The 25,959-nt window shown below is 46.8% G+C and overlaps 1 protein-coding gene across 1 annotated transcript in view; it reads right to left on the minus strand.

Moving 5' to 3' along the window:
* Window positions 1-20,635, minus strand: part of Slc6a3 (solute carrier family 6 member 3) — a 42,616-nt gene extending 21,981 nt beyond the window's left edge. Inside the window, exons 1-4 of the mRNA XM_021631438.2 lie at window positions 20,498-20,635; window positions 18,577-18,905; window positions 16,492-16,623; window positions 9,974-10,205 (exon numbers count right to left, since the gene is read on the minus strand). Coding sequence (XP_021487113.1) covers window positions 9,974-10,205; window positions 16,492-16,623; window positions 18,577-18,862 — 650 coding nt within the window. The 5' untranslated portion in view covers window positions 18,863-18,905; window positions 20,498-20,635. The remainder of the gene's footprint in view (window positions 1-9,973; window positions 10,206-16,491; window positions 16,624-18,576; window positions 18,906-20,497) is intronic.
* Between the last annotated feature and the right edge of the window lie 5,324 nt (window positions 20,636-25,959).

A 25,959-nucleotide genomic window follows, 5' to 3' on the forward strand; every position in this document is an offset into this window, starting at 1 on the left:
GTATGATCTGACTATAAATACCCCTTCCCATTGTGGAAGACCCAAGTCTGTCTTCCGAGTCACAGAACTGCTTTAAGAGGAAGAGAATCAGGATGCCTTACCAGGAAACCTGCATCAGATCAGCACTACCCTGTTCCATCAACAAATCTGAGTTTTGGAGTTGGGAGGGAATGGGCAGCTTGGGCTTACAGATAAATTGAGACCTCAGAAATTAGAAGGTACTGAGTGAAGCCACCATGTGCTACTGTCTTGTAACAGTCCCAGGATTCTTTGCAGGAGTGAAACCAGGAAAGCCCTGAGCAGTAAAACTCCATATGCATGTTCCTGTGCATTCTGTATTGACTCCTCTCATCCTTGCTTTCGTGGTCCCTGCCACTCTAGGCAGGCTCTCGGAGGAATGATCCGGATGGAAGCCAGCCAAGGCTGCAGTCATCTTTGAGGGAAGCCATCGTAAGGTGAATATGTGGAGGGCATACTTGCTCCCAATGAGCCTGGCAATGTGAGGGAGGCTGCACCCTCATAGTCAAGGGCTTTGATGCAGCGTCTGCATCAAAGGATGGGGAGGGCTGCACAGTGAAAGAAGCCACCACAGCCCAAGACTTGTTTGACTGTGGGTCAGATGAGGTTTCCCAGGAAATTAATGTCCAGCCTCACAACAGAACACAACTGAGCTTTCTGGAGATTCTCATAAAAAAACAGGAATCATGGCTCCAAGTTGGAGAACTTTGATCCCCACAGTCTAGGAACACACCTGGGATGCTAGCTGTTGCCAGCGGGGCAGTGCAACACCGAAAATGCAGCTCAGCCCTTCTATCACACTCCAACAATAGTTAGGGCCAACGTCCCCAGACAGAGGTCCCAGTCTGGTAAGGGTAGGGGGACAGATGGTTGTGCCGTGAGACTCTCACCACCATTCTCTTCTTACAGAGTGTAAATTTCTTGCTCAGCATCCTGTCTACCATGAGTACCGTGCAAGCTCTTCACTTGTGGGTATGTAGTATGAATCACCTGAGCTAAAGGAGACAGGCCAGTGCACCTTCTGGTAGCATTAGCAGCTCTGTCTAGTAGTGGGGATTCTTTTCTATCTATCTATCTATCTATCTATCTATCTATCTATCTATCTATCTATCTATCTATCTATCTATCTATCTATCTATTCACTTTACAGGCTGAACCTAGACCCCTCCCTCCTCTCCTCCCAGTCACAATCTCATGTCTCCCTCCTCCACATTCCCTCATTCTTCTCAGAGAAGGGTACCCAAAAGGTACCAACCCATTCTGGCACCTCAAGTTACAGCAGGACTAAGCATGTTTTCTCCTCATAAGGCAGCCCATCTAGGGTAAAGGCAGGCAACAGAGTCAGAGACAGCCCCTCCTCCCATTGTTAGGGGACCCACATGATGACCAAGCTGCACATCTGCTACGTCTGTGTAGGGGGCCTAGGTCCAGCCCATGCAGGCTCTTTGGTTGGTGGTTCAGTCTCTGTGAGCCCCATAGCCCAGGTTAGTTGACTCTGTAGGTCTTCTTGTGGTGTCCTTGATCCCTCCAGCTCCCTCTATCCTTCCTCATAGTGGAGATTCTTAAGTCCTCTGCCTTTGCCCTGGGCTGCTGTCCAGTGTTCCTTGCTTTGCTGTCCCAGTGGGACCTCATTTCTTAGAGCTTCTTAACAACACTGCCTGGAGCCAGAGAAAAGGGATGGGGGTTGAGAGCATGCGAGCAACTTTATGTGACACAATGGTTCAGCTCCTTCCAGAGGAAGGATGAGCTCCTCAGGAAGATCGTGGACACAGAGGGTCTGGCACCTGAAGCTACTGCCCCACATGACTTTACCAGTGACCATACCAAGTCACTATTGACATGAGCTGGACTGTACCACTTTGGTTCCATTTTGTAATAAAAGCCATGATGCTTTGGAGTATTTAAGATCCCATGGTCTGGAAGCTGGGGAAATGGTAAGCAGGTAGTGTACCTGCCATGCAAGCATTAGGAACTGAGTTTAAATTCCCAGAACCTGCATGAAAAGCAGGTCTGTTGGTGCATACCTACAACCACTAATGCTGGAGTGGGGTGCAGGGGACAGGAGGATCCCTGGAACTCATTGGCCAGCTGGCTTAGTCAAGTCAGTAAGCTTCAGATTCAGCGAGAGTCTCAGAAATGCTAAGGCGAGGGATGACTGAGGAAGACACCCAGTGCCAGCCTCTGAACTTCACACATATATGCACACACAAACACATGTGAAGACACCCACATGAATATGTACATATGACACACAAGCACATCCAGTAAGATGGAGAGTGATTAGAGAAGATAGCCATAGTTGACCTCTGTCCCCAACATAGACATGCACCTACACCAATGCTGCATGTATTCACATATGTATGCCTAGCTACATGAGCACATGTTTATATCCATGTAAACATTCATGCATATGCACCTACAGGTTTATGTACACACCCCCACACAGACAGCACATACATCGCACATAAGTGCATGGTATACAATGCATACAAGATATCATGGGCTGTTTAGAGGAGAGTCCAGCGCCCACCCCATACTGTTCACCTCCCCTCCCACCAATGGACAGAGAGCCCTATATTACACAGCAGGGACGATGCTCCTGAAAGTGGGGGCCTGCATCCAGTGAGTGTAGAGAGTTAGAGGTGATATTCAGAAATTTATGATGCTTATGTGGTGTGCAGGGCCAGGCATGGTTAGCCTGGCATACTCACCAGCACTGAGGAAGGCTTCATAGTGTCAGTTCTTTTGTGCTCTCTTCAAAGCTGAGATCCTGGCTATGAGTCTCTTGCCTTAACAGGAATCTGTACCAGGGGTATCATGTACACAGTCTCTCCTGGGACACCCCTCCTTCTCCCCATTTTACAGATAGAGAAATCAAGGCATAGAGAAGATAAGCTCTGCCAACAAGTAGCAGAGCTGAGATCTGGGCCCAGATTTCTGCCTCCGGCCCCATGGCAGCATGCTACAATAGACAGATGAGACAAGTCTGTGGCCAGGCCCACAGAAGTGTGCTATAATGGAGAAGAGAGGCTTGAAGACAGCCTGCACCCTAACCCTTCAGGAAGGGATATCAGACACTGGACTGGAGGTAACCCAGGACTGAGCTTTGGGGAAGGGGCACATGGGGATGTATCTAGACAGTGCCTGCTTCCACCTGCAGGAACCCTCAGCCCTGGCAGGGTAGGGCAGGGTTCTGAGATCAGTTCTGCGTCTCACTAAGTACAGGGAATGGACTGGCGCTCAGAGAGCCCAGAAAACTGCACACTACAGGGCAGAGTCTTGGAAAGAAGCTCCCTTCTAGAAAGGGTCTCCACAATCTACCTGTAAGAGCATGAAGTTCTTCCTGAACACTGCGGTGCAGTCTGCAGGAAAATGGGGGTGGAGCAGAGGAGACAACTTACTGTTCACACAAAGCCCTCAAATTACAGAGAATGTACTCGCTTTCAAGGTAACCTCCTAGAACCACAAGCACAAAGTTCAAAGCCATAGAAAGACCACATGACACCAACCCCTGACCTCCCAGAACAGACCTCATGCTCTTAAAGGAAGAGCAATGCTAAATACTATTTAGTGTAAAACTCACCAAGTCTACCATCTAATAAAGACAGTTGAACTCCATGCTGCATGGCAACACCAGCTACCCTGTAATCAATTAATCTCTGTAATTCCAGGACTTGGGAAGCTGCAGCAGGAGGATCATGAGTTTGAGGTCAACCTAGGCTTCCCGGAAAGACCTTGTCACAAACCAACAAGACAGAACTATTTGTGCTAGCCTTCCCAACAGCAGAGACAATCCAACAGTTATAGAAAAATGTTTCTTCAGGACAGCAACCTGACACTGACTCAGTGTGTTCTGACCTTGGTTCTTAGTTTATATTTGTTTCACACACACATTCTACCTCATACTGAAGTACAAAAGTGGGATTATGTAGCTAGTCTGGCTGGGATGAAAATGTTCTAAAGAGACACTGTGTCCCTCACCTTTGGCCATTAAACTATTGAAATAATGGACCTCATGAAACTGAAGTCTCTCCAGGAATGTCATGTTGGCGGAAGAGAAAGCCTAGAGCCTGGGCCAGACAGAGAAGACACTTTTCTCTGAAGAGAGACTTACAGATTGTTAGACCGCCTTACAGAAGAGACAGCAATAGGTCAGTGTTGTACCTATGACTGTTGAACACCATGACTGCCTGCTTAGTTATACATTAAGCCTGGCCCCCACTTAAACCTTATGCTAATGGTGGGATCTCTGAAGACGGACCTGGTGGGAGCAGAGCTGAATATTTTGTCTCTTCCCAATGTGGCCATGTTGAGTAAACCCGCTTTTTCTCTTTTTTCACTATTAATCTAGCTCTTCTAATTGGCTTATGAAGAAGAAGAAGGAAAAAAAATGAGTGAAATCATCTGAAAACTTCACACCATATAAAAATGTATTTTGCTGGCCACAGCATGGGTAAGTATGATCTGTACTGGCATTCGTGAAAAAGACGTGCGGAAGGTGAGAGAAATAGAGCGGGCTCTGAAAGGTGTACACAGTGGGGTGACATCACTGGGATGAGGACTGGGTAAGTCAAGCCCCGTGGTGCTAATGTTAGCCGCTAGAAATGGACCAAGCTAAGGTTTATTACCCAATAGTGCAAATAAACATGAGAATGAGAGTCAAATAATTCAAAGGAAGAGGGAGAAAAAGATAAAAACAATAAACAAAAAAACGAGACATATTGGAGAAAACACGCATGCTGGCAATTATTGGACAAAAATTCCAGTTAAAAGACAGAGATTGTTACACTGGAAAAAAAAGAAAGAAAGAACCAGCTCTACGCTGCTTCCCAGTCACTCACTTCAAACGGGACACGCTGAGATTAAAAGGGTGGAGCAGATTTATCAGGGAGCCACCTAATTGTAAAAGGGGGCAGACTTACTTGAAACTAGACACAGTACACTTCACAAGGAGGAATATGACCCAAGAGAGACATTTCCTGATGGGTAAAGGAGCAAGATGAAGGCTTAACATTCATGAACACATGTACTTCAAAACACCCAATCATCAGGGCCAGTGAGAGGGCTCACTAAGTAAGGATGCTTGCTACCAAGGAGAGAACTGATTCCCATACATTGTCCTCTGACCTCTGCAGGCCCCACTGTTGTAAATGCTCATGTGTATATTTGAGCACATGCACACACACACACACACACACACACACACACACAAATAAATAAATAAATAAATAAACAAACACATAAATAAATAAATAAATAGAACAAAAACTTCAGCTTCAGATGAAACAATAACCATTGATGCTATAAATAGTAGCAGACAAAAATCACAATTATAATTGAGATTTCAAAGTCCATTCTCAGTAATTTATTAAACAAGTAGACAGGAAATCATCAAATAAATTAGGGCCTGAACAACAATCTCAAACATGCATAGCTGGCATTCATATCATGTTCTATGTTTCTCAGTCTGGCCTCCGTCTCCTGGGCTCAGGTAAGTTCTGGGACCACAAGCATGCAACGTGCAATGTGGCTGGAATGCATGCAGAACATTTCCTGACAAAAACCGTATCATAGGCTGCAAAACACATTCAGTATGTAGTAACATTAAATTTTTATGAGTAAAACCTATAATACATGTTGTCAAGACAATTAAATTACAAGCTGTTAAAAGAAACATAGACAATCCCAGGATTTTAAAAAAGTGTCTTTTAAAAACATCTCGTTATTAAAGTAGAAATTACGGTAGAGATTCGGGAACACTCTAAATTGAACTGAAATGAAAACATCAAAGAGTGAGATGTAGCTACAGCAGTCCATTAGAGGCGCATTTATAGCTTTAAATCACTAACTTTCTGATGATTTGTATTAGAAAGTAGGTGGACAAGGTACTGAGCATTTAAAGAAGCCAGGGAGTCTTGAGTGGCTAGAGTTATATGGCCTTGTTGGAAGGTTCTACAGATCATATGCATTTTCTTGGTCTTCATATCTATTGAGTGTACTCATAATTTCTTAGCACAACCACAGTCATGACAGTACTGAGCTTGCAGTTTCTGCTCTGAGCCTGCAGAAGTTCTTTTATGCATGCCTATTAAGAATGGACATCCTCTGTGGGAGGAGCAGTCTAGCTAGGATACAGAGGAGGACATTGTAGCCAGTCCTGGTGAGACTTGATAAGCTAGGGTCAGATGGAAGGGGAAGAGGACCTCTCCTATCAGTGGACTTAGGGGCAGAAAGGGGATAAGGGAGGGAGGGTAGGATAGGGAAGGAATGAGGGAGGGGGCTACAGCTGGGATACAAAGTAAATAAACTGTAATTAAAATAAAAAAAATATTAAAAAGAATGGATATTGAAGAAATGTCAGAAAGAGTAAGAAGACAGGCATGTGGGGAGAAATGTGTGGACTTAGCAAAAGGACTCAAGCCTGTAATCCTAACAGTGGGAGGTGGAGGCAGAGGGATCACGCAAAGCAGGCTACATAGCAAGACCCTGACTTTAAATAAATAATAAAAAGAGTAAAGGGTAGCTGGGATGTATCTTAGTTAGGGTTTTGTTGTTATGATGAAATACCATGACCAAAGCAAGTTGGGGAAGAAACAGCTTATTCAGCTTACTCTTCCATATCATCTTTCATCACTGAAGGAAACCAGGACAGGAACTCAAACAGGACAGGAACCTGGAGGCAAGAGCTGATGCAGAGGCCATGGGGAAATGATGCTTACTGGCTTGCCTCCAATGGCTTTGCTCAGCCTGCTTTCTTATAGAACCCAGGACCACCAGCCCAGGGATGGTACCACCCACAATGAACTGGGCCCTCCCTATCAATCACTAATTAAGAAAAATCTTACATGCTTCTCTATGGTTCCATCTTATGAAGCATTTTTTTTAATTGAGATTCTTTCCTCTTGGATGACTTTAGCTTTGTCAAGTTGACATAAAACTGTCTAAACACAGGAAATGACTTTGTGGTAGATTCCTTGTCTCACATATACAAGGTCCTGATTCAAGACCTAGAACCTTAAAAAAACAAAGAGACTAATGCGTTTAAGAGTCACTGCAATAAAAACAATTTTGCAAGTTAGCCATTGACACTGTCTTGACTCCATATTCCCATAGCAGACACAGCCTTTCACTCTTCTCTAGAAGTAGTTTTTATCACTTTATTTAGTGGCTGCTGCCTGGAAGGGAAGTTGCTGGAAGAGGTGGCTGACAGGAACATGGGACTTGCTGTGGTCACTCTCCTTGACATCCCTTTCATTGTTGGCCCTGGTAGCCATGGACTAAGCTGGCTGTAGGCACAGGAACAAGTTCTGCACAGAGGACTGCCATGTCTGCAGAGCATACCTCATCCTGGACAGCTGGATGGTTCTTGTAGAGTCAGAGCCTGGGGATGACATCCGGGATTTGGTATCCCCCGAGGCCTTACTGCTGTTCTCAAGGACACAGCAGACATGATCAGTGGCACTCTTCACACGTGTCCCTGCCAACCTGATAGCTGTCAAATCCATGAGGTGGCATGACACAGGTACAGGAAGGGTGGGACTGCCACCCATGGACACCTGTGTTACAGGGCACAGCTTTCCTGTCAGCCACTAACTTGGTCTCTACATACTACACAGGGCAACGTATGCTGTCTTCTTGTCCCTCCACCCCATCCTAGTGAGCTTTAGTAAGAGCTCATCATCTGGCCAGGGCTACAGGCCTTTGCGGAGCACAGAGCTGAAGACCTCTGCTCTGCAGCCTTCCTTTCCAGACTTCCACAGACTCATTTTAAAAGACAACAGTCTTTCCTTCATCATTCCTTATCACAAATATCTAGGCTAATTACATTTTCCCTCTAATTTTCTTATCTGGAAACCACACAGAGGAATCAGTGCCCCAACTACTCACAAAGACAAAACCACACATAGGAATCAGTGCCCCAACGACTTACAAAGACAAAACCACACAGAGGGATCAACGCCCTCAACGACTTACAAAGACAGATCAGGCAGCTCCCTGGACTCTCACTCCCTCTGACACCTCTGCCCTTTCCAAGTCTTTAAACCATATTTCAGTCCATCTGGCAGTTATGAAAGACACATGAGCTCAAAAACTTAGTCACCCTTTTCTCTGTGTATAAGTTGACCTCAAACTTGACTTGGCTCTTAGTTTCCTTTGGTGCAACTGATGGATCTCCCAAACTAACTCTTCTGCTGGAGGCCTCAGGCACTGGCTTCCTCCCACTCTTGCTGATCCCTCTGCTTTGGTCAGACACTGCTCCCACAGATGGGGACACTTGACAACCTTGTGTGTTAAGTTGGGGCTTTTCTCCTTAGAGTATTCAGTAAGAGAACGGTAATAGGGAACAGCCTTAAGAATTCACTAAAATCTAGTTCAACAGACGGTGGGTGTGCTCTTTGAGTAATGCCATCATTTCTTGTTTGCTGGCCTTAGGAAAACCTCTATCTAAACATTCAGGGCAGTTCTTCCATTCAGCTCTCCAGTCTCAGGACCTCCAATGAGCACAACTTTTAAAACCTTAAAGGTGGGGCATTTTGTTTTGCAAATGAACCTGTTTGACATTAAAGCAAAAATGGCTTTTTCAGCTAAGCTTCTGCTTTTCCTCTGTAGTCCAGGCTGGCTCTGAACTTGCAATTCTCCTGCCTCAGTCTGTTGAGTACTAGGATCATAGGCACTGGCCCAGCTACAGCTTCTCCTGCTAAGTGGTAAGTGAAATCTTATACATTTAAACATGAGTAGTAAAACATTTCAAATAGGTCAGTAAGAGTTCAGTCCTACAAAGAACATCAGTGTCCATGGGAAAATCCTCACCTTGACAGCAACTGCTTCAAGTGCCTTTGCTCATATCTGTTACAGAAGCCACACTTCAGCAGACCCTGCCTTAGTCAGAGTAGGACAGCCAGCACCAGTAGTGTCCCAAGAGAGGCAGGGCATCTCAAGAGCTTCATGGAGGAGCCAGACTACCTTACACATCTGTAAATTTACATCTCCATAGCTACCATCTTGAAAATCATACAGGGGAAAACATTGCCTATAACAGTATGGCTCTTTGTGGTAAACATTCACATTCATACACAGATACATATGTGTGCACACATACACACACAGGCACACATTACACACATATGAATGAATGTACACATGCACACATGCCTAGACTCCAAGAAAGGTCAACAGTGAGCCTATGGGGTAGATGTCACAGCCCTTCCAGGATAGGCCACCTAATGATGAGGAATGGCATAAAGAGCTGATGGGTGAAAGAAGGACTCAGAGAAACAAATTCCACTAGCCTACAGGTAGATGGTAAAAGGCCAGGCCTAACAAGGAGATGACCTGGCAAGAAGATAGAAAACCAGGAAGTCTCACTGGAGATGAGAGTGTACCAGCATTGGGAAAGGAAAGCTAGCATCATGCAAGGAAAAGAGAGACAGTGAAGTAAGTGAAGAAATATTTATAAGAGAGAAAACCTCGTGGCAAGGGGACAGCCCTTCAACCTGTCATCAGCCTGCCTGTGAAGCTGAGGCACCCAAGCAGCAATGCTCAGAGAGCTCCCTTTCTGGAGCTAACAGAGAGCTTGCTTGTTCTGTGTTCTGTGTCCTGGGAGCTTGAAGCCAGAGCCTCCTTCCTTCTAAGCACTGCTGCAGTGTCTTGGGAGGCTCCTTCACACCCACTATACAGGCAGGATGGAACAAGTGGGCAACAGCCCAGGGTCCATCCCTCCTGAGGCCCCCATCATTAGAGTTTGGCTAAGGATGTATGAGACCATCCTTGTGCAATTCAGAAATATACTGCATAAGGAACAGGGCTCAGCACCTATGGGCAAGGATAGGGATGTGTTCAGCACAGCTTTGAGAACAAAAAGGTGGGATGGTGTCCTCAGTGCTTCTCCTGAGTTCCCAGACCTGTCAACCCTCCCATTCTCCAGGCTAACAGGAAGAACTGACCACTCACTTACTCAAAGTACTCAGCAGCGGGCGTGGTCCCAAAGGTGTCATTGAGGCCCAGGCCATCGCTAGAGTTGCTGTAATGGGCGTCAGAGCAGTTAGGGCTGTTCCAGGTGTTGTTGCAGTGGATCCATGGGAGGTCCATGGTGAAGGAGGAGAAGAAGTAGTGGAGTGCCCATGCGATGATGACATTGTAGAAGAAGCCCACGTAGAAAGAGATGAGGATGACAGTGAAGCCCACACCTGGTGATGACAGTAGAGCCACCATCAGCAGGATGACCAGTATCTAGTCTCTGAGCTGGTGCACCGACATCAACACCTTAAAACACACAGGAAGGATGGGTGACAGGCCTTATCCTATGATTACAGAGAAGGGTTTGCCACTTTTCAAAATCATTTGCATCTACCAGAAACATCAATATGTCTCAGAGAGGCATTGAGAAGCAGAAAGGTCATCGAAGGCCATCAAAAATTATCTGAGACTACCCTCTGAACATTCAGGTATTCCCTAAGGGTCAGCCATAGATATACTAGACCATCCAGGATCACCCACAGCCATACAGAGTTACTAAGACTGTTTATTTCCACCATAGTCACTCAAGAAGCAGCCAGGGTCCTTTAGACACATCTAGTATCATCTATAGTTTCCTTGGATCATTCAGGAAAGCCAATTATAGTTATCTATGGCTATGGGATCCACACCAAACCTCTAGAATCATCCACAACCATTGGGACCACCAGAAACACTCATGATAACAGAGCTATCAGAGGATACCTATAGTCACCCAGAAATTCTCTAAGCTATCCAGAGCCACCAAGAATCATTAAGAAACAACTAGGACCCTTTATGGCCATCTACAAGAACTAAGGTTTATTCAAAACAATCAAAGGTTAATTACCCAGGGAAACCCAGGACCACCTAGAATTGAACAGGCCATACACAATCATCTGTATTTATGCATATCTGTTAAGGCTACCCAGAATCTCTCAAGACTTAGTCATTTATAACTAAGCCCTTTCTCCAAGACCACCCAGGACAGTCATCTAGCAATGTTCACAGTCACCTAGAGCTCTCAGGCCATACAGGGTTACCCAGGGGATTCAAGGATCAGTCAGAGTAAAACCAGAACAACTAGGTGCACCTAGGGTATCTTAGATCACCAAGGACTATTCAAGACCATTCATGGTTTCACTTAACTGCTATGATTATCCAAGGCTTTGTAGAGATCACTAAACCCAGGATTTGAGATCAGCCATTTTGTGGGCATTTCTGTAAACTGGAGTAGAACACAGAGGCAAGCAGTCCTCAGAAAACGGCCATTATGAGCAGTGGGCAGATGGTCAGGCAGTTAAAATGCTCCTCACATTGGTCAAGGGATTCCTCCATGCTCCATGCTAAGTAAGCACAGTCACATTCCTGCGACTGTGGTTCATTTGACTGAAATACATGCAGAATTCTCATTTGAGTATCCCTTCTCAGCTTTGCAGATATAATTGTTTGGGTTTATGACTTTTGTTGACTTTGTTAAAACTTGATTAGACTCCATGGCTTTTCTGGTCTGCTTGGAGAGAAGTATGACTTACAGGTGAATTTTTCAGGTTGTGTCTTAGTTGCTTTGGATGGTCTTTGGAGAAGGTCTTTTCATGCTCAAGGTTATTTTCCTTCTATGAAGGCAAAGAGAAGGAACTAAAATGTATTTGTGTTAAGCCCAGAAGAATAAGTGAACTTACTTGAATGTCCTCAGAAATAGAAACAGTAAAATCCAAATTGTTTCCTTTGGAAAGCCTTCTCATGTATAAAATTAATCAAGATCAAACCACTCCACATTGCAGTTTCATTCACCAAGCTCCTTAGGAGAAAGGCTTTGATTTACAGTGAACTCATCGGGCAGCCATTTTGGGAAGCCATGCTGTTTGTCAGCCATGTTGCCAGAGAGCCATGTTGTCATAATCCCCATTTTTCCAAATTGCATAATGAAGGTTTTTTCCTGAAAAGGGGCTGTTAGTGGATGCCCCATTTGTAACTTTTTAAGGATAAAAACTTTGTATCTGAAGTCCTCAGCTTGAAACTTTAGGAACTCAAAGAAACCTTTGATCATCTATTACGGTGAAATGTAAAGGCAGGGTCTGAAGAAAGAGCTGACTGTGCCCCTCATCCTTTGGGGACGTTGCTGAGTGTGGCAGGAGTGCTCCATCTGGGCTTTACAAGAGAGTGACAAGAACATCTTTCTTCACAATGGAGAAAAGTCTGCCACCAACTGATGTGGCTTCCATCGCAAATGGGCTTACGAGTGAGATGACTTGCAACAGACCACCCTCCCATCTATATCTCTTTGGCTGTCCCAAATGCTGGGAAAGGAAAATGCCTCCTTGGGAAGGGGGCAAGGGTTGACTATTGAGTTGGTCACTATGAGCTCTGCTCCTCAGGAATACAGAGCCCCAGAAGGCCACTAGCTTCAGCTGCAGAAGCCTATCACCAACCGGCCAACACTACTGGCTTTCTCCTTTATGTCCTATACGACATGGCCTTAATCTGCCCCACCACATGTTCTTGTTTGCCATAAGAATGTTCTTACAGCTGAGTATAATGGAACATACCTGAAATCCTAGCACTTGGTGTACTGATGCAGAAGCATCACTGTGTGAGGTCAGCGTGGGATATAGAGTAAGACCCTGTTTCTAACAAAAAACAAAACCAACAAAAAGAGCCGTCTTGTGATGACTGTTACCATATTGCAAATACTCTAACTATAGCTCCATTTGTTGCCCTTTCTTATTATAAGCACAGGCTGCAAAATTTACCAGGTTATAATCAAGACAGGGGACATTCTCATAAATCTGGGTGGTTTTAGTGACTACAGTGCTCTCTCTCTCATATATGTGTGTGTTTACTTACATCAGAGAGGTAGACATGGAGAAAGAGAGCAGGAGGGTAGAAAAAAAGAGAGAGATTTAAGGACCCTTTCCTCAGAGATCCCATGATGTTGCCTTCAGATGATGAGGCCGCTCCAGCTTCTGTACCCACCCTCACAGCTAAAGAGCTGGCCCTGATTTCCATGTTTCTCACCTTGGACTTCACTGCACCTGTACCTCACCTGAGACTTCTCTGTCCTCCAACTTAGACTTCACTTTCTGGCCCTCACCTTGTCCTCACTGTTCTCATCTTGTCCTCACTGTCCCTCACCTTGTCCTCACTGTCCTCACCTTGTCCTCACCATCTTTACCTTGTCCTTACTGCCCTCACAGTCTTTACCTTGTCCTCACTATCCTCACCTTGTCATCACTATCCCCTACCTTGTCCTCACTGTCCTCACCTTGTCCTCACTGTCTTCATCTTGTCCTCACTGTCCCTCACCTTGTCCTCACTGTCCTCACCTTGTCCTCACCATCTTTACCTTGTCCTTACTGTCCTCACAGTCTTTACCTTGTCCTCACTGTCCTCACCTTGTCCTCACTGTCCTCACCTTGTCCTCACTGTCCTCACCTTGTCCTCACCATCTTTACCTTGTCCTTATTGTCCTCACAGTCTTTACCTTGTCCTCACTGTCCTCACCTTGTCCTCACTGTCCTCACCTTGTCCTCACCATCTTTACCTTGTCCTTACTGTCCTCACAGTCTTTACCTTGTCCTCACTCTCCTCACCTTGTCATCACTATCTCCTACCTTGTGCTTCACTTTATGTTCTTACCTTGGACTTTCCTATCTGGCTTTCAAAGATAGAGCTTCTTTCCTAGTTAGGAAGAGGAGATTGGCAGGAGGTAGGAGAACCCAGTGTTTCCTGAGGAACTGCTCAATCTTTTATCCCACAGTTGTGCTGGATATTTTAACTGTCTTCTTCACTGTCCATGGAGAATTTAAATTTGTGCACCAATACAGATAATTTTCGTAACTAGTTTTTGAAAAGATAAAGAAGGAAAGAGAAGGCATGTGTTCCAAGGGGGTCAGGAAAACAAGCAGGAAAGATCCTCTTGGACTGTAGCTGGTGTGACATTGGATGATTCAAAGTGGGGAGGAAGGAAAGGAGGGATAGGGGAGGAGATAGGGAGAGAGAGAGAGAGAGAGAGAGAGAGAGAGAGAGAGAGGACTCACACTTTGCTTCTTTGAGTGGAACCTCCCCAGCCTCAAGCTAGGAGCTGATGAGAACATCTGCCTGAGATCCCACACCTGGGGTTCATAGTCTCTTCCCACAACCTTGCTTCTGCTCCAGTGTGGCCCTTTCACAGACTTGTCTTTGAAATGATATAAAAGACCACCTAGGAAGCAGGCATAGAATCACCAAGGACTGAGGGCAGCACGGTTCTTTGGGCTCTGCCCACTTTCTTGAGGTTCTATCGTCTTCCTAGTCACACAGCCACTATCTTTTTTTCCCTACAAAGCTGTCAGTATCAATGCCTTCTCAGTTCCACTGTGCTCCAAGCCAGATTATTAGAGTACTGTGAAGCATTTCAGCTCTTCTAAGTGGTTTATCTGATATTTTACAAACAGCAAAATTAAAACAAAATTGCTTTAGTGGTTTTGCTGGAGAGATTTTTTTTTTTTCAGACAGCCTCTTAGGGTGCCAGGGTTGTCCTAGGATTTATAATCCTCCTGCCTCAGATTGCTTAGTGCTGGGATTGTTGGAGTGGACCATCACTAATACCTAGCTACTGATAGAGAACTTTGTGTTGTGCATAGGTCCATGTTTGAGCTGACCAGCTTTCCTGGATGGCCACAGCCCTGGGTACTGAATCTGTCCTTTTTTCTGGTTTCCTGTTGGTCTTTCAGTCTTGTGACTGCCAGTGAGGACTGAGGCATTCGGTTGTTTGTGCCCTGTGGAAACTCCACAATCCAGGAGCATGAGACAATAAATAAATAAATAAATAAATAAATAAATAAATAAATAAATCCAGCAGCGCAGATTCTGGCATCACTGCAGTAGCAGTCTGCATGTCTACATATGGCCACCAACCCTGGACATGTCCTCTTTGCAAGGACGAGCAGGCAGGGTCTCCATTTCGGTTCTCAGCTGCCACCTGAATGCCACATTTGGTTGAAGCTCATCCTGGCTACCGTGAGCCACAGCCTCAGAAGTGTCTGCTCCCTGGGTCGCATTAGCACTGCTAGATAGTCAAGGAGGACTTGGCATGAGTCACTCACATTCACTGGAAGCTCTTAGGTTGAATGCACTGACCTTGTTCATATAGTAATTGGACTTCAACACAAGAATTATCGCCTAGAGTCCCAGGGTTCCCAGGTGCTGCAGTAGTCCTCCACTAGAAACCAGGAATGGTGTCAGACAGGCCCATGGTGTTCCTCTACGTGCTGAATCCTGCATTTTGATCTCAACGTGGAGCATCCAGGGCCAATACACATCTCCAGTGAGTCTGTCTGGCTTGAATGCTGTGCGTGGAGGTAGGTTTTGATGAAGTCTTTTTTTTACACAGTTCCACTTCACTGTGATCCAGAGAATCATTTTAGCCTAGAAAAAAATTGCTACCATCTTAACACTTACCAGCTGTGAATCCAAAACAGAGAAGCCTACTGTTTGTGCCAGCAGCCTCTGCATTTCTCATTGCCACTGCAAAAGATCAGCATGTTCACGAAGAGCATGGCCTGAGCAGCTGTGAGAAGCCCTCAGAACAGTAGTTTCCATCTTGTGCGTCAACTAGTGGCCCACAGACACTGTGAGGGGAACCGGGGCTCTTCTTTTTTCCATGTAGCCACTGCTCAAATACTTTTGAAAAAACCCAAATGCTAGTCTTTCAAGGGTTGTTAGGGAATGTCACCGAGTCTCTTCTAAGAAGAATCTTGAAATCTCCTGAAACCCTATCTCTTTGGGATGGCATTGGATCAGGACAAGGGTGATCCAAAACTGGACTGGGGTAGATAGGATGCAGGATTGCCTTTAACACACAGAGAAGTCTTTAGCCTTCTTCTCAGTGTTTGTATCTCTTGGGGATACAAAAGTATTCTGGGAAGTATCAACCACTGGGCAGGCTACCGAGGCTCAGGGTAAGGTACAGCTCTACCTCATAGTTCTGAAGCCTTGAATAAACATTCTGAGGCTCACTGAACTAGACGGATGTTTGGTAGATACATGATGGATGAAGGATAGATGATTGACAGGTGAACAGATAGATATGTACATAGATGATAAGTAGATGATAGTAGATGAATGGAGATAGATAATAGATAATGGTTGTATAGATAGAGGATAGATTTTAAAAAGGTGCTTGCTGGATGGACCATAGGTAGGTAAGTGGATGATGGATGACAGATTTATAGGATTTTTTTTTTTTTTAAATCTTACCATTTTAACACCCTGACAAAAATACCACCATTTAGCTTCAGGGAAGCTGGGCTTGGGAGGAAGGAATGCTCTGAAAGATTCCTGGTCATTAGTCTTTAAGGTGAGAGCCGGATTAGAAGAGCATGTGCACATGTCCACACAGTTTAGGAAAGAAGAACCTGCACATAATGTCATCATCTTGTTCTGAAGCCCCAGAGACACAGCCATGTCTCGGGGGGGGGGGATGCCCCTGAATATTACCTTTCAGGACAGGGCAGATCTTCCAGACACCAGCAGCTCCTTCTCTGTTGAACTGCCCTAGAGCCAGCTCCATGTAGAAGAGCGGCATCCCGGCAATAACCATGAAGAGCAGGTAGGGCACCAGGAAGGCACCTGTGCATAGGATAGCAGCTTCAGTTTGGGGCCACAGAAGGCGCTGCTTTCATTATCTGCACATGGGTCCCAATGATATAGCCTCAAGTGTGACCTTGCCACCCGGTTTCCTGTCTAGAGCGAAAGGCTCCTGCATAGCTACCACCCAAGGGGATATACTTGATGGGAAGTGAACCCCACCTTCTTGCCCATCCCAGCTGCTATCAGTGTTGGACGTTCTCCCCTTAATGCCTCAGGTTGTCCCCAATCCCACATCCTATACTCCTCCAGAATCAAGGCAGTCAAAGCCCTGAGCTGCTTCTCAGCCTTATTCCTACCTAGCACTGTCTGCCCCTTCATGCCCAGCCCCACTTTGTCTTAATCCTATTTGCCCCCTGAGAGTTGTGGTCCTGGGATCTGTGACCCAGTCCTGCATTTAGAGACTGCCTCTCTGGGGACTAGAGCTGAGTTTCTGCTGCCAGGAGTTTCCTGGAGCTGGGGTGCAGGGCTTAGTCTGCTTAAACTGTGCACTCTATTGCACAAAAAGGCCACCCCCACCCAAGTCCTCTTGCTCTCCAAGCTCTGCTCTTGATTGAGGCAGAGGCTGACCCCAGTTTTCTCCTGGCACTTGGATGAGGAGGGTGGGAGCCCTCTCACCTAAGTTTTTGCATCACTAACTGGAGCTGCTGAGACCCTGGGCTTCTCACCTTCAAAAGCATGTAATGAGGCCACTGTACTCATGCTTTGCTTTAGCCTTTCCTTCCCAGAGCAATTCTTCATACCCTGCAACTAGTCAGGGTGACCATGCCATGAAAACAGACTGCTGGACTCAAGTTGGATTTCTTTGTGTACCCTGTGCCTTGCCTTCTTTTTAGGTCCACTGCACAGCTGTGGCTCGAGAACTGAGATAAGAAAGTAGGGGAGCCAGGCTTGGTGGCAGAGACTCATAATCCTAGCTGCTCTAGAAGCTAAAGGCAGGGAGACTATATGTTCAAGGCCTGCCTGATCTACAGAATGAGGTTAAGAATTGCCCAGGACACAGTGGAATTCTTAATCAAACTGAAAACTTTAAGAGGGCTATGGATGTGACTCGGTGTTAGAGTGTTTGCCCGCATGCAGAAAGCTCTGTGCTCAGTTCCCATCCCTGTATTTAAAGCAAGGAGGGGATGAAGGAAGGGAGGGTGGAAGGGAGGGAGGGAGAGAAGAGGTAGCAGAGATATTTCCATTCAGTGGCATCTTCTGGTCTTTTAGCTTGAAATTTTACAAAGTTCAACAACTCTATAAACACTGTTGACATTGACAGAAAACATGTTGTTTGGCCTTTGAGAATTTCCTTTCCAAAGTAAAACTTCTAGTGGAAATAGGAGTCAGGGTCCGATGCCTCCACTTCCTTCCTTCTCGTTTCTATTTTCTGGGTTCCATGTTCCCTGGCTGTTAGATTTTCTCTGAGCTCTCCAGCTTGGAAAAAATAAAAAGCAGGGCTGCTGGAGAGGCAGCCTCACCATCCTACAGGAAGACTGGATTGACCCACTGAAAGCAATTCTTGTGCTCATGTTCCTGTGTATACAGGAGCATGTTTGTACATACCTGTGAGGCCAGACATCACGCTTGGGTGTCATTCCTCAGACACTTTGATTTTTGAGACAGTGTCTATCATTGGCCTCTTCCTGGATAGGCTAGACTGACCCTAGATGGCTGTCAATCCCCAGGGTTCTACATGTCCCCACCTCCCTAGCACTAACTAGCATTACAAGTGCATCCCACCAACTCCTGCTTTTCTATGTGGGGCCTGGAGATCAAACTCGGGTCTCCATCCTTGCACGGGAAGCACTTCATTGACTTAGTTGTCTCCTCAGTCTTCAATGTGAGCATTTCTTGACAGCACAGCCCTTCCCTCACTGTCCCATGGCTTCCATCTCCTCTACTGTGTCCCTGAATTCCCTGCCAAGGCACAGGAAGCCAGGCAACACTCACCTCCACCATTTTTGTAGCACAGGTAGGGAAAACGCCAGACATTGGCCAGGTCCACAGCAAAGCCAATGACTGATAGCAGGAAATCAATTTTCTTGCTCCAGGTCTCCCGCTCTTGAGCCTCCACTGGTGTCTGTGGTGGATTGATGAGGGTGGAGTTGGTCAGCTGCACTCCATTCTGCTCCTTGACCAGGATGAGCTCCACTTCTCTGGGGCCCACGGCATTGGGCTCTTTAGCTGGGGCCACCACAGAGGACATTGGTCCCACGGAGCATTTACTCTTACTCATGGGTAGACTGGAGCCCAAGGAATTCTGCTTCTTTCTTCTTGGACTTCAGCCAACATAAAAACAAAAACAAAAAACCACACACACAGCAATGCACAGACTCAATAGCCATGTCTACAGGGCACCTTGGTAGAGCACAGAGACCTGAGGTGAGTCAAGCATCTAAGATGCCATGGCCAGCATGAAGGATAGCTGGGGCATGCTGGGAGAGGTTCACAGAGATGAGAGAAACTTGCTATAGAGAACAGAAACAGACACACCCCTGAGCTTCCCTTTCCCGTCTAAGCCCTCATTCCCATCAGTGCAGGCTTGTGTGATTTCTAATTTTCTTCCTAATAACAATCCTAGGTGTTGCCTGCACCGCTTATCCACATTCCCGGGGGAACTTTACACCTTGCCAATAGCATTCCACTCACTTTAGTCTTTGTAAGGGTGTGTGGCTTTCTTTATGCTCAGTAGCACAGTAAAAAACAAAATCAGTAGATAACCAAAATCAGCCACAGTAACTGAAAGTTTAAGACAAATGGTCATCAGTTTCTCCAAGTGTACAAAGCACCCTGCCCATGACCATGGCTTCATGGGCCTTTGAGCTGACAGAGTTACCAGAAAGTCACTGGGGAGGGATCAGCCCACTGCTATCCCAGCAGCACGCCTGGAAGAAGCTTGTCCTAGGCTTCTGCAGAGCCAGGGCCCTGAGGCATAAAGGAGGCAGCAGCCTCACACCCAGTGACAGCCTGTTTCCACTGAACTCAGACAAGCACACTGATGGAAGCCCCACATCTGCGTGGCTGCTCTAATGGGGTGACTTTCCTCTGCGTCCCTAAACAAAAACTCCTGACAGAAGTTATTTTATGCACCAGTTCTCTGTGGCCTCTTTGTGACAAACCCAAATGCAAATTCCTCACATGTGTTGGAAATGGAATAAAGGGTTGCAGCTGCGAGGGGCAGGTAGGACTGCCAGAGTAGGTTGGCTGGGAGAAGGCAAGGGGCAAGAGCAGAGGGCCCCGTCCCAGGCTCTGCTCCCAGCTCTCTGACGGACATACAGGCACAGAGGCACCTGTCTGCCCCACCCTACTCCTCGACTCAGAGATGAGGTTTGGGCACAGACAGATAAATGGCCCCTGAGAAAACATCTCTTTTCACCGGCTGGATTAGGACACAGGTGGCTCATAAGCCAAGATTCTCTGTCTTCCCCAACAACCTGAGTTCAGCCCGGCTTACAGAAAAGACAAAAAACAAAATAACACAACAAAACGGAGAAGGGAGATGGAGCTTTTGACACGTTGTGAAAATAACCCCGAGGAGTGCGCTTCCTCCAGATCCGGGCCGCTGAGGTGGAGTGAGTCAAGCACCAAGGTTCTGAGGTGCCCACTTCAGCCACAGACATCCATGTCCCCCTTTTGTGAACAAGGTCTTGAGCCTGGGCTCTGTGGACCCCTACTCTGAGTGCACACCCCTTAGCTCTGTGTGGATGGAGCTGCTCTCCAAAGCCCTGGCTGTTGGAGACTTGGGCTAGGATCTCGGATGGCTCTGGTTCCTGCCCCACGCTCCGCGGCACGGCCGTCCAGGGTCAGAGTGGAGCATGGATAGAGGAGATGCCACCGCGGAGGATGCGTAAGAAGAGACCCTGATTCTTACCTGCCTCCTGCGCCAGTCCTCAGCCCTGTGGTCCTGTAAACCTTCAGTCCCACTTCACAGCTCTGACGGGTCTCAGCCTTGAGCTCTTATTCTATCGCGGGGTCGGTCCGCCTAGCCCCGCCCGCCGTCGAGGGCGCCCACTGACACTGGCTCCGCCTCCGTCCCGCCCCGGGTGGGCGGAGGACAGCAGGATAGCGCCCCAGCATCTCTTGGGGACTAGGCTGGCTGCGGGAGCCAGAGCCCACTGAACCTGGGCAGGCAGAGTTTGGCCACTGTCTTGTGTGGCCAGAGAGCTTCGACCACGTGGGATCAGGAGCTCTCCAGGCTGGACGCGTTGCGGACCAGATGGAGTTGCTTCCAGGAGGAAGCAGTCCAGGTCTCCGGTCCCTGCTTGTTCTCCTCGGGGTTGGCCGGCCAGCGCCTGCAAGGGACTTCCAGCCGCTGATTCCAGCAAGGTCGGAGAGAAGCAGATCCCGGGAAGAGAGCTAAGTGGCAAGCGCGGACCTGCACGAAGCTCCCGGGACTCTCCCCACTTCTCCATCCTATGCCTTCCGACTCTCCCCATCCCCCAGCTCCCGCGGTCCTGAACAACCTGAGGACAAGATTCTCCAACTTCAGGTCCTCCGGGACAAAGCAAGTGGGATGTGGTGGTGGCTTGCCTGTGTTTCTAGCCAGGTCACAGCGAGCCTTGTCCCTGTCCTGGACAGTTTGCTCAGGGACTCCTCCCTCCTCACGCAGTGAGCGCTGACCTTAGGGCCTAAAAGTACCAACACTCTTTCCATGGATGCGCCCTGACTCCCTGCCACCTTTCTCAGGTCCCATGGTTACAAGTGCATGTTTGTAGAGTGTGTGCCTGTTCCCAGACCCTCCCCTCGCTCCCCTCCCCCATCCCCCGTTCTCTAACTTGTTTGCTGGAGCCTCTCCTGAGCATATTTGTTTACACGAAGCCAGGTCATCTATCTGACTCAAACTCAGAGGCTCACTCCAGTCAGCTTCCTCAGAAACCGACTTCCCTGAAGGGACCTAGAAAGCCTGTGTGGTCCATAGCCTGCTTCAGGGCCCAAAGGACTAGGAACTGAATTCTCCCGCCCTGATGTGTGTGACATTTACCATCTAGGGAGGTTCCAGAACACCCACATGTGAGCAGGTCCTAGGGTAAGCAGCGCTTGTGAGCCCTTTTCAGAACCCAAGTTTCCTTTCTGCACTCCTCCGTTCCCTGCACTCATACCTTCTCACACCCTTCTCTTCCTTTCACCCTTCCTTTCCATTTCTGCTTTCCCAGAGGTTAGCTGACAAGTTTGCCCAGAGCAAGGGGGCCCTGGAGGGGGTGTCTCACCTGCCGGCCCCACCAAACCAAGTTTCTAGCAGCGTCTCTTTCTGCTGGGACTCCAAAATGGCCTGGCTCCTCCTCCTCCTGCTTACCCCTCCGTGACCATGTCCTGTCATCAATTTCCGTCAGCCCCCCAATAATGGGGCTGATGGCAGGCAGGAGGCCCCTAGAGCTGTTCTTTCATGTGGAATTAATGGGGAGGGCAGACTGCTATGGCTGTCAGTGGTCAGCTGGAGCTGCTGTAGGGAAACAGCTCAAGGTTGGAGTCAGCTAGAGAACATTTATTCCTGTAATGACTTGGACGACTCAGATCCCCAGGGAGGATCTGGAGAGGGCCGCTCCCAGATGGCAAACGGGAAGTTCTCTAGGGTCTCTCCAGGGCAGAGGTAAACAATAAGGACCAGCATTTCTGAAGTGGAGCCATTGAAACCTGGTCGCATCCCAGGACTTGATTCTGGCTACCATCTGACAGGAAAGGGCATGATTTCCACACGAAGAAGAGGTGGGATGGAGGGCATGATTTCCACACAGAGAAGAGGATGGGGATAGAGGGCATGATTTCCACACAGAGAAGAGGGTGGGGATAGAGGGCATGATTTCCACACAAAGGAGAGGGTGGGGATGGTCTTAGTCCTTGACACTTGGCTGGCAAGAGGGACATCAGGAGACGCCAATGTGCCTGGCCTCTGCTCCATAGCAATACAATTTTGTGCAAATATCTCTTACATTCAAGAAGACTGGCTTTTTCTGGACCTCACAACCAAGTTAATAATACACTTTGAGATCACTGAAGTCACAACCTGCTATCCTACTGTGTAATCAGCCTGTTGACGTTTAACTTGCCCTTAAGAGAACAATGTAACAACTAACCTTCCTTGCCTCAGTTTCCCAACAATGCACTCTTACAGCCTACACTAATGCACACCCTGATCCAGAGTAATGCATGTGTGTATGGGTGCATTGTTGTAGGCATTAGCTGAAAGTAGCCCACAGCTTGGAAGCAACTGTTTACAATGAATATCACCACATCATCTGAATCAACTTGTGGATATAGCTTGATAAAGTGTCTTTGTGGTACTGAGTATTTCTAGGTTGATTAGAATCAGTAACATAATACATTGAAAACTATTGATTTTTGTAAAGAATCTCTCATTTTCCATGTTATGCTTTCTGCTCTGTTCAGTAAATACAGAGCAAAGCCTTTTGTTTGGGACAGACGGGAGCTCCAGGAATAGAAGGGGAGGAGTCAAACGTGGACTCACCAATCAGTCAAACTAATCCAAAATGGAAGTGCTGGATTTTCCTTTCTTTAATGTGACATCGAAGCATTTTGATGACTCTGAGTTTATCTTCAGAGTATTTTACCCACAGACTGTTCCGTAGTAATTCTTATGTCAAGAAAGGGGCAGGAGCCCACCATAGGCCCAACTGAAATCATCAGGAAAACAAGTGGCTGAGTAAGGAAAAAATTGGGAATGACTAAAGGGGTCATTTAAAAACAGAGACAAAGGGCAAAAATTCAGGTTCATACAACTCTTAAAACAGAGACAAGCCAAGAAGTACAGCAGTCTGAGCCCTAAGAATAGAAAAGAATGGTTTGCACTACCCAGAGTGTATGGAAAGAAATACCATGGGGCAAGGGGACCTCTACACCACCCCCGGTACGAGGAAGAAAATACCATAAGGTGGCATATAGACAAAGCACACCAGTTCAGTAGTGTGAAACTCAGTGATAGGGAGTGATCGAATGTTGCTTATATTGGTCAATGTCACATATCCAGGAGCCCTTTATTCCTGCCACACCTGACTCCTAACCATGCAGCTAGGACAAATGGGACTTTGCATGTTCTCAGAGAAAAAAAAAGCCTGTGTGTGTGGGGTTGAGCCCTTAGTCTCACTACAAATGGCAGAGAGCTAAGAGTCCACATATCTCCACCTCATTTTCTGGGCTTGTGCAGGTAGATGAAGTGTGATTGGCTCTGAGTTGATCGCACCCAATTGAATAGCTGATCACTGCATGCTGGAACTTTGGCTAAACGCAGAGCTGTATTCCTTACAGTTGTTGCTGAGGCTGTTGGCTCAGAGCATTGTATGAAAACAGGGGGTACTTTGAGGTGTCTGAAATGTGATGATGGAAAGGGGAAAGGAGGTAGTGGAAGGGAATAGAGGGGTAGACAGCTAAAATTAAAGAGTATTTGAGGGGTAGTATGAAAACCTAATGCAGTAGAGACCCTCTAAAACATACACATATATGAAGGTTAGCTAAGTGAAGCTGACAAATAATGGGAGACAGAAATCCAACTGGCCATCTCTTGACACTGTATGAAGCTTCCAGTCCTGGGTTTGGGTTACATCTGACGGAGTTGCTGGCCAAAGGGGTTCCACAGGAATCCATAAGCAACCCAGGCTGTTGCCAAGACTATATAGGTTGCTCTCCACAAACTGACAGCAAGTCCCCATAGCTGAAGACAACACATACACAACTCATTGCACATGGAGATGACGAGCTGGTGCCCACACAGAGTTTTCACTCCTATGTCCTAGGACCTTTCTTACAGGAAGGTACTGTGCATGCTATCAAAAGAGAAATGTAAACACCAAGCCAGCCACAAACCCTTTTATCTGCAAGATATGCTAGGGAAATGATGGCACAAAACTTGTGGGAGTGACCAACTCTGCTGGCTAGTCGTATGTCAGTTTGACACTAGCTAGAGTCATCTGAAAGGAGGGAGCCTCAATTGAGAAAGTGGCTCCATGAGATCCAGCTGTAAGACATTTTCCTAATTAGTGATCACTGTGGGAGGGCCCAGCCCATTGTGGGTGGTGCCATCCTTGGGCTGGTGCTCCTAGGTTCTATAAGAAAGCAGGCTGAGCAAACTACAGAGAGCAAGACAGTAAGCAACATTCCTCCATGGCTTCTGCATCTGCTTCTGGCTCCATGGTCCTGCCCTGCTTGAGTTCCTGCCCTGACTTCCTTTGATAATGGACAGAGTATAAGCTAAATAAATCCTTTCCTCCCCAGCTTAATTTTTGGTTATGGTGTTTTGTTGCAGCAATGGAAACTCTAATGAAGACAGATTGTAACCAACAGTCAGATACTGCTGTGATAGACAGATCTGACATTGGTATGAAGAGAATTGTGAACAGACTTCAAAACTTTGGGATAGAAAAGCCATTGAGCATTGATACCTCAGTTGGATGTTGTTTGGAAGATAAGAATGGTAAGAGCAGTGAAGATGATGGAGGCTTCGTTTATGAAATTTCAGAGCAAAATTTAAAGACTCTATCAGGACCATTTGCTATTTTGAATTAAGATTCTGTCATTCTGGTCAGCTGGGGCTGAAGAGTCAGCTACAATTAACAAGAGACCAGCATCACTGAAGTGAAAACCGCATTACTGAGCCAACTAATTGATGCTGGTTAGCTGGAACTAAGAAATTAGCAGTGATTAAGAAGAGACCAGCTTCATGGCGTGAAGTCTTCAGGAAAGTGATTCTTGAGAGTCTTGCACACACAAGCTGTGCTCCAGAGGCGGCCACGCTTGTACCTTGTGTTGGTAGCTGAACTTGGTAATGTGTAAGAGTCACCAAGGTAGGAAAGGTTTTGAAGGCTTGAAGGGGTCATGGAGATCAGTTGAGGCTTGGCACTGTGAGAGGCCAGGAGGGGTGAAGGTGCAGGACTGAAGGGGTCATGTAAAGAAGTTGAGGCCAGGAAGAGAACGTATGAAAGGCTATTGCTGAAAGTGCAGCCTATGCAGCAAGGGACCCAGAAGTTATGAAGATGCCAGTACTATGGGTCAGCCATCAAGAGGAGCAGCAGCAGTGGAGTGGAGCCAGCCATCCTAGAAGACAAGCTGTGTGTGTTACTAAGGGCAGGGCCACAGAAGTGACCAAAGCCTTTTGGAGGAGTCCAGAAGATCATGAGTGAATTCCAGACATTGGACAGTTTTCAAATTTGGTTTTGCTTTGCTTTGATTGTGACTGTGCCCTGATTTTTCTCTCTTGAAAGTATTTTACTGGAGTCCATAGTTGAGAGATTTTTAATTTTAAACAACTTTTGGATCTTAAAGTAAATTGGCTATTTTAAAGGGATTGAGACTTTGACACGTTTGAATTTGTAAAGACTGTGGGTC

Source organism: Meriones unguiculatus, chromosome 3, assembly GCF_030254825.1.
Source record: "Meriones unguiculatus strain TT.TT164.6M chromosome 3, Bangor_MerUng_6.1, whole genome shotgun sequence".
Classification (NCBI taxonomy): Eukaryota; Metazoa; Chordata; class Mammalia; order Rodentia; family Muridae; genus Meriones; species Meriones unguiculatus.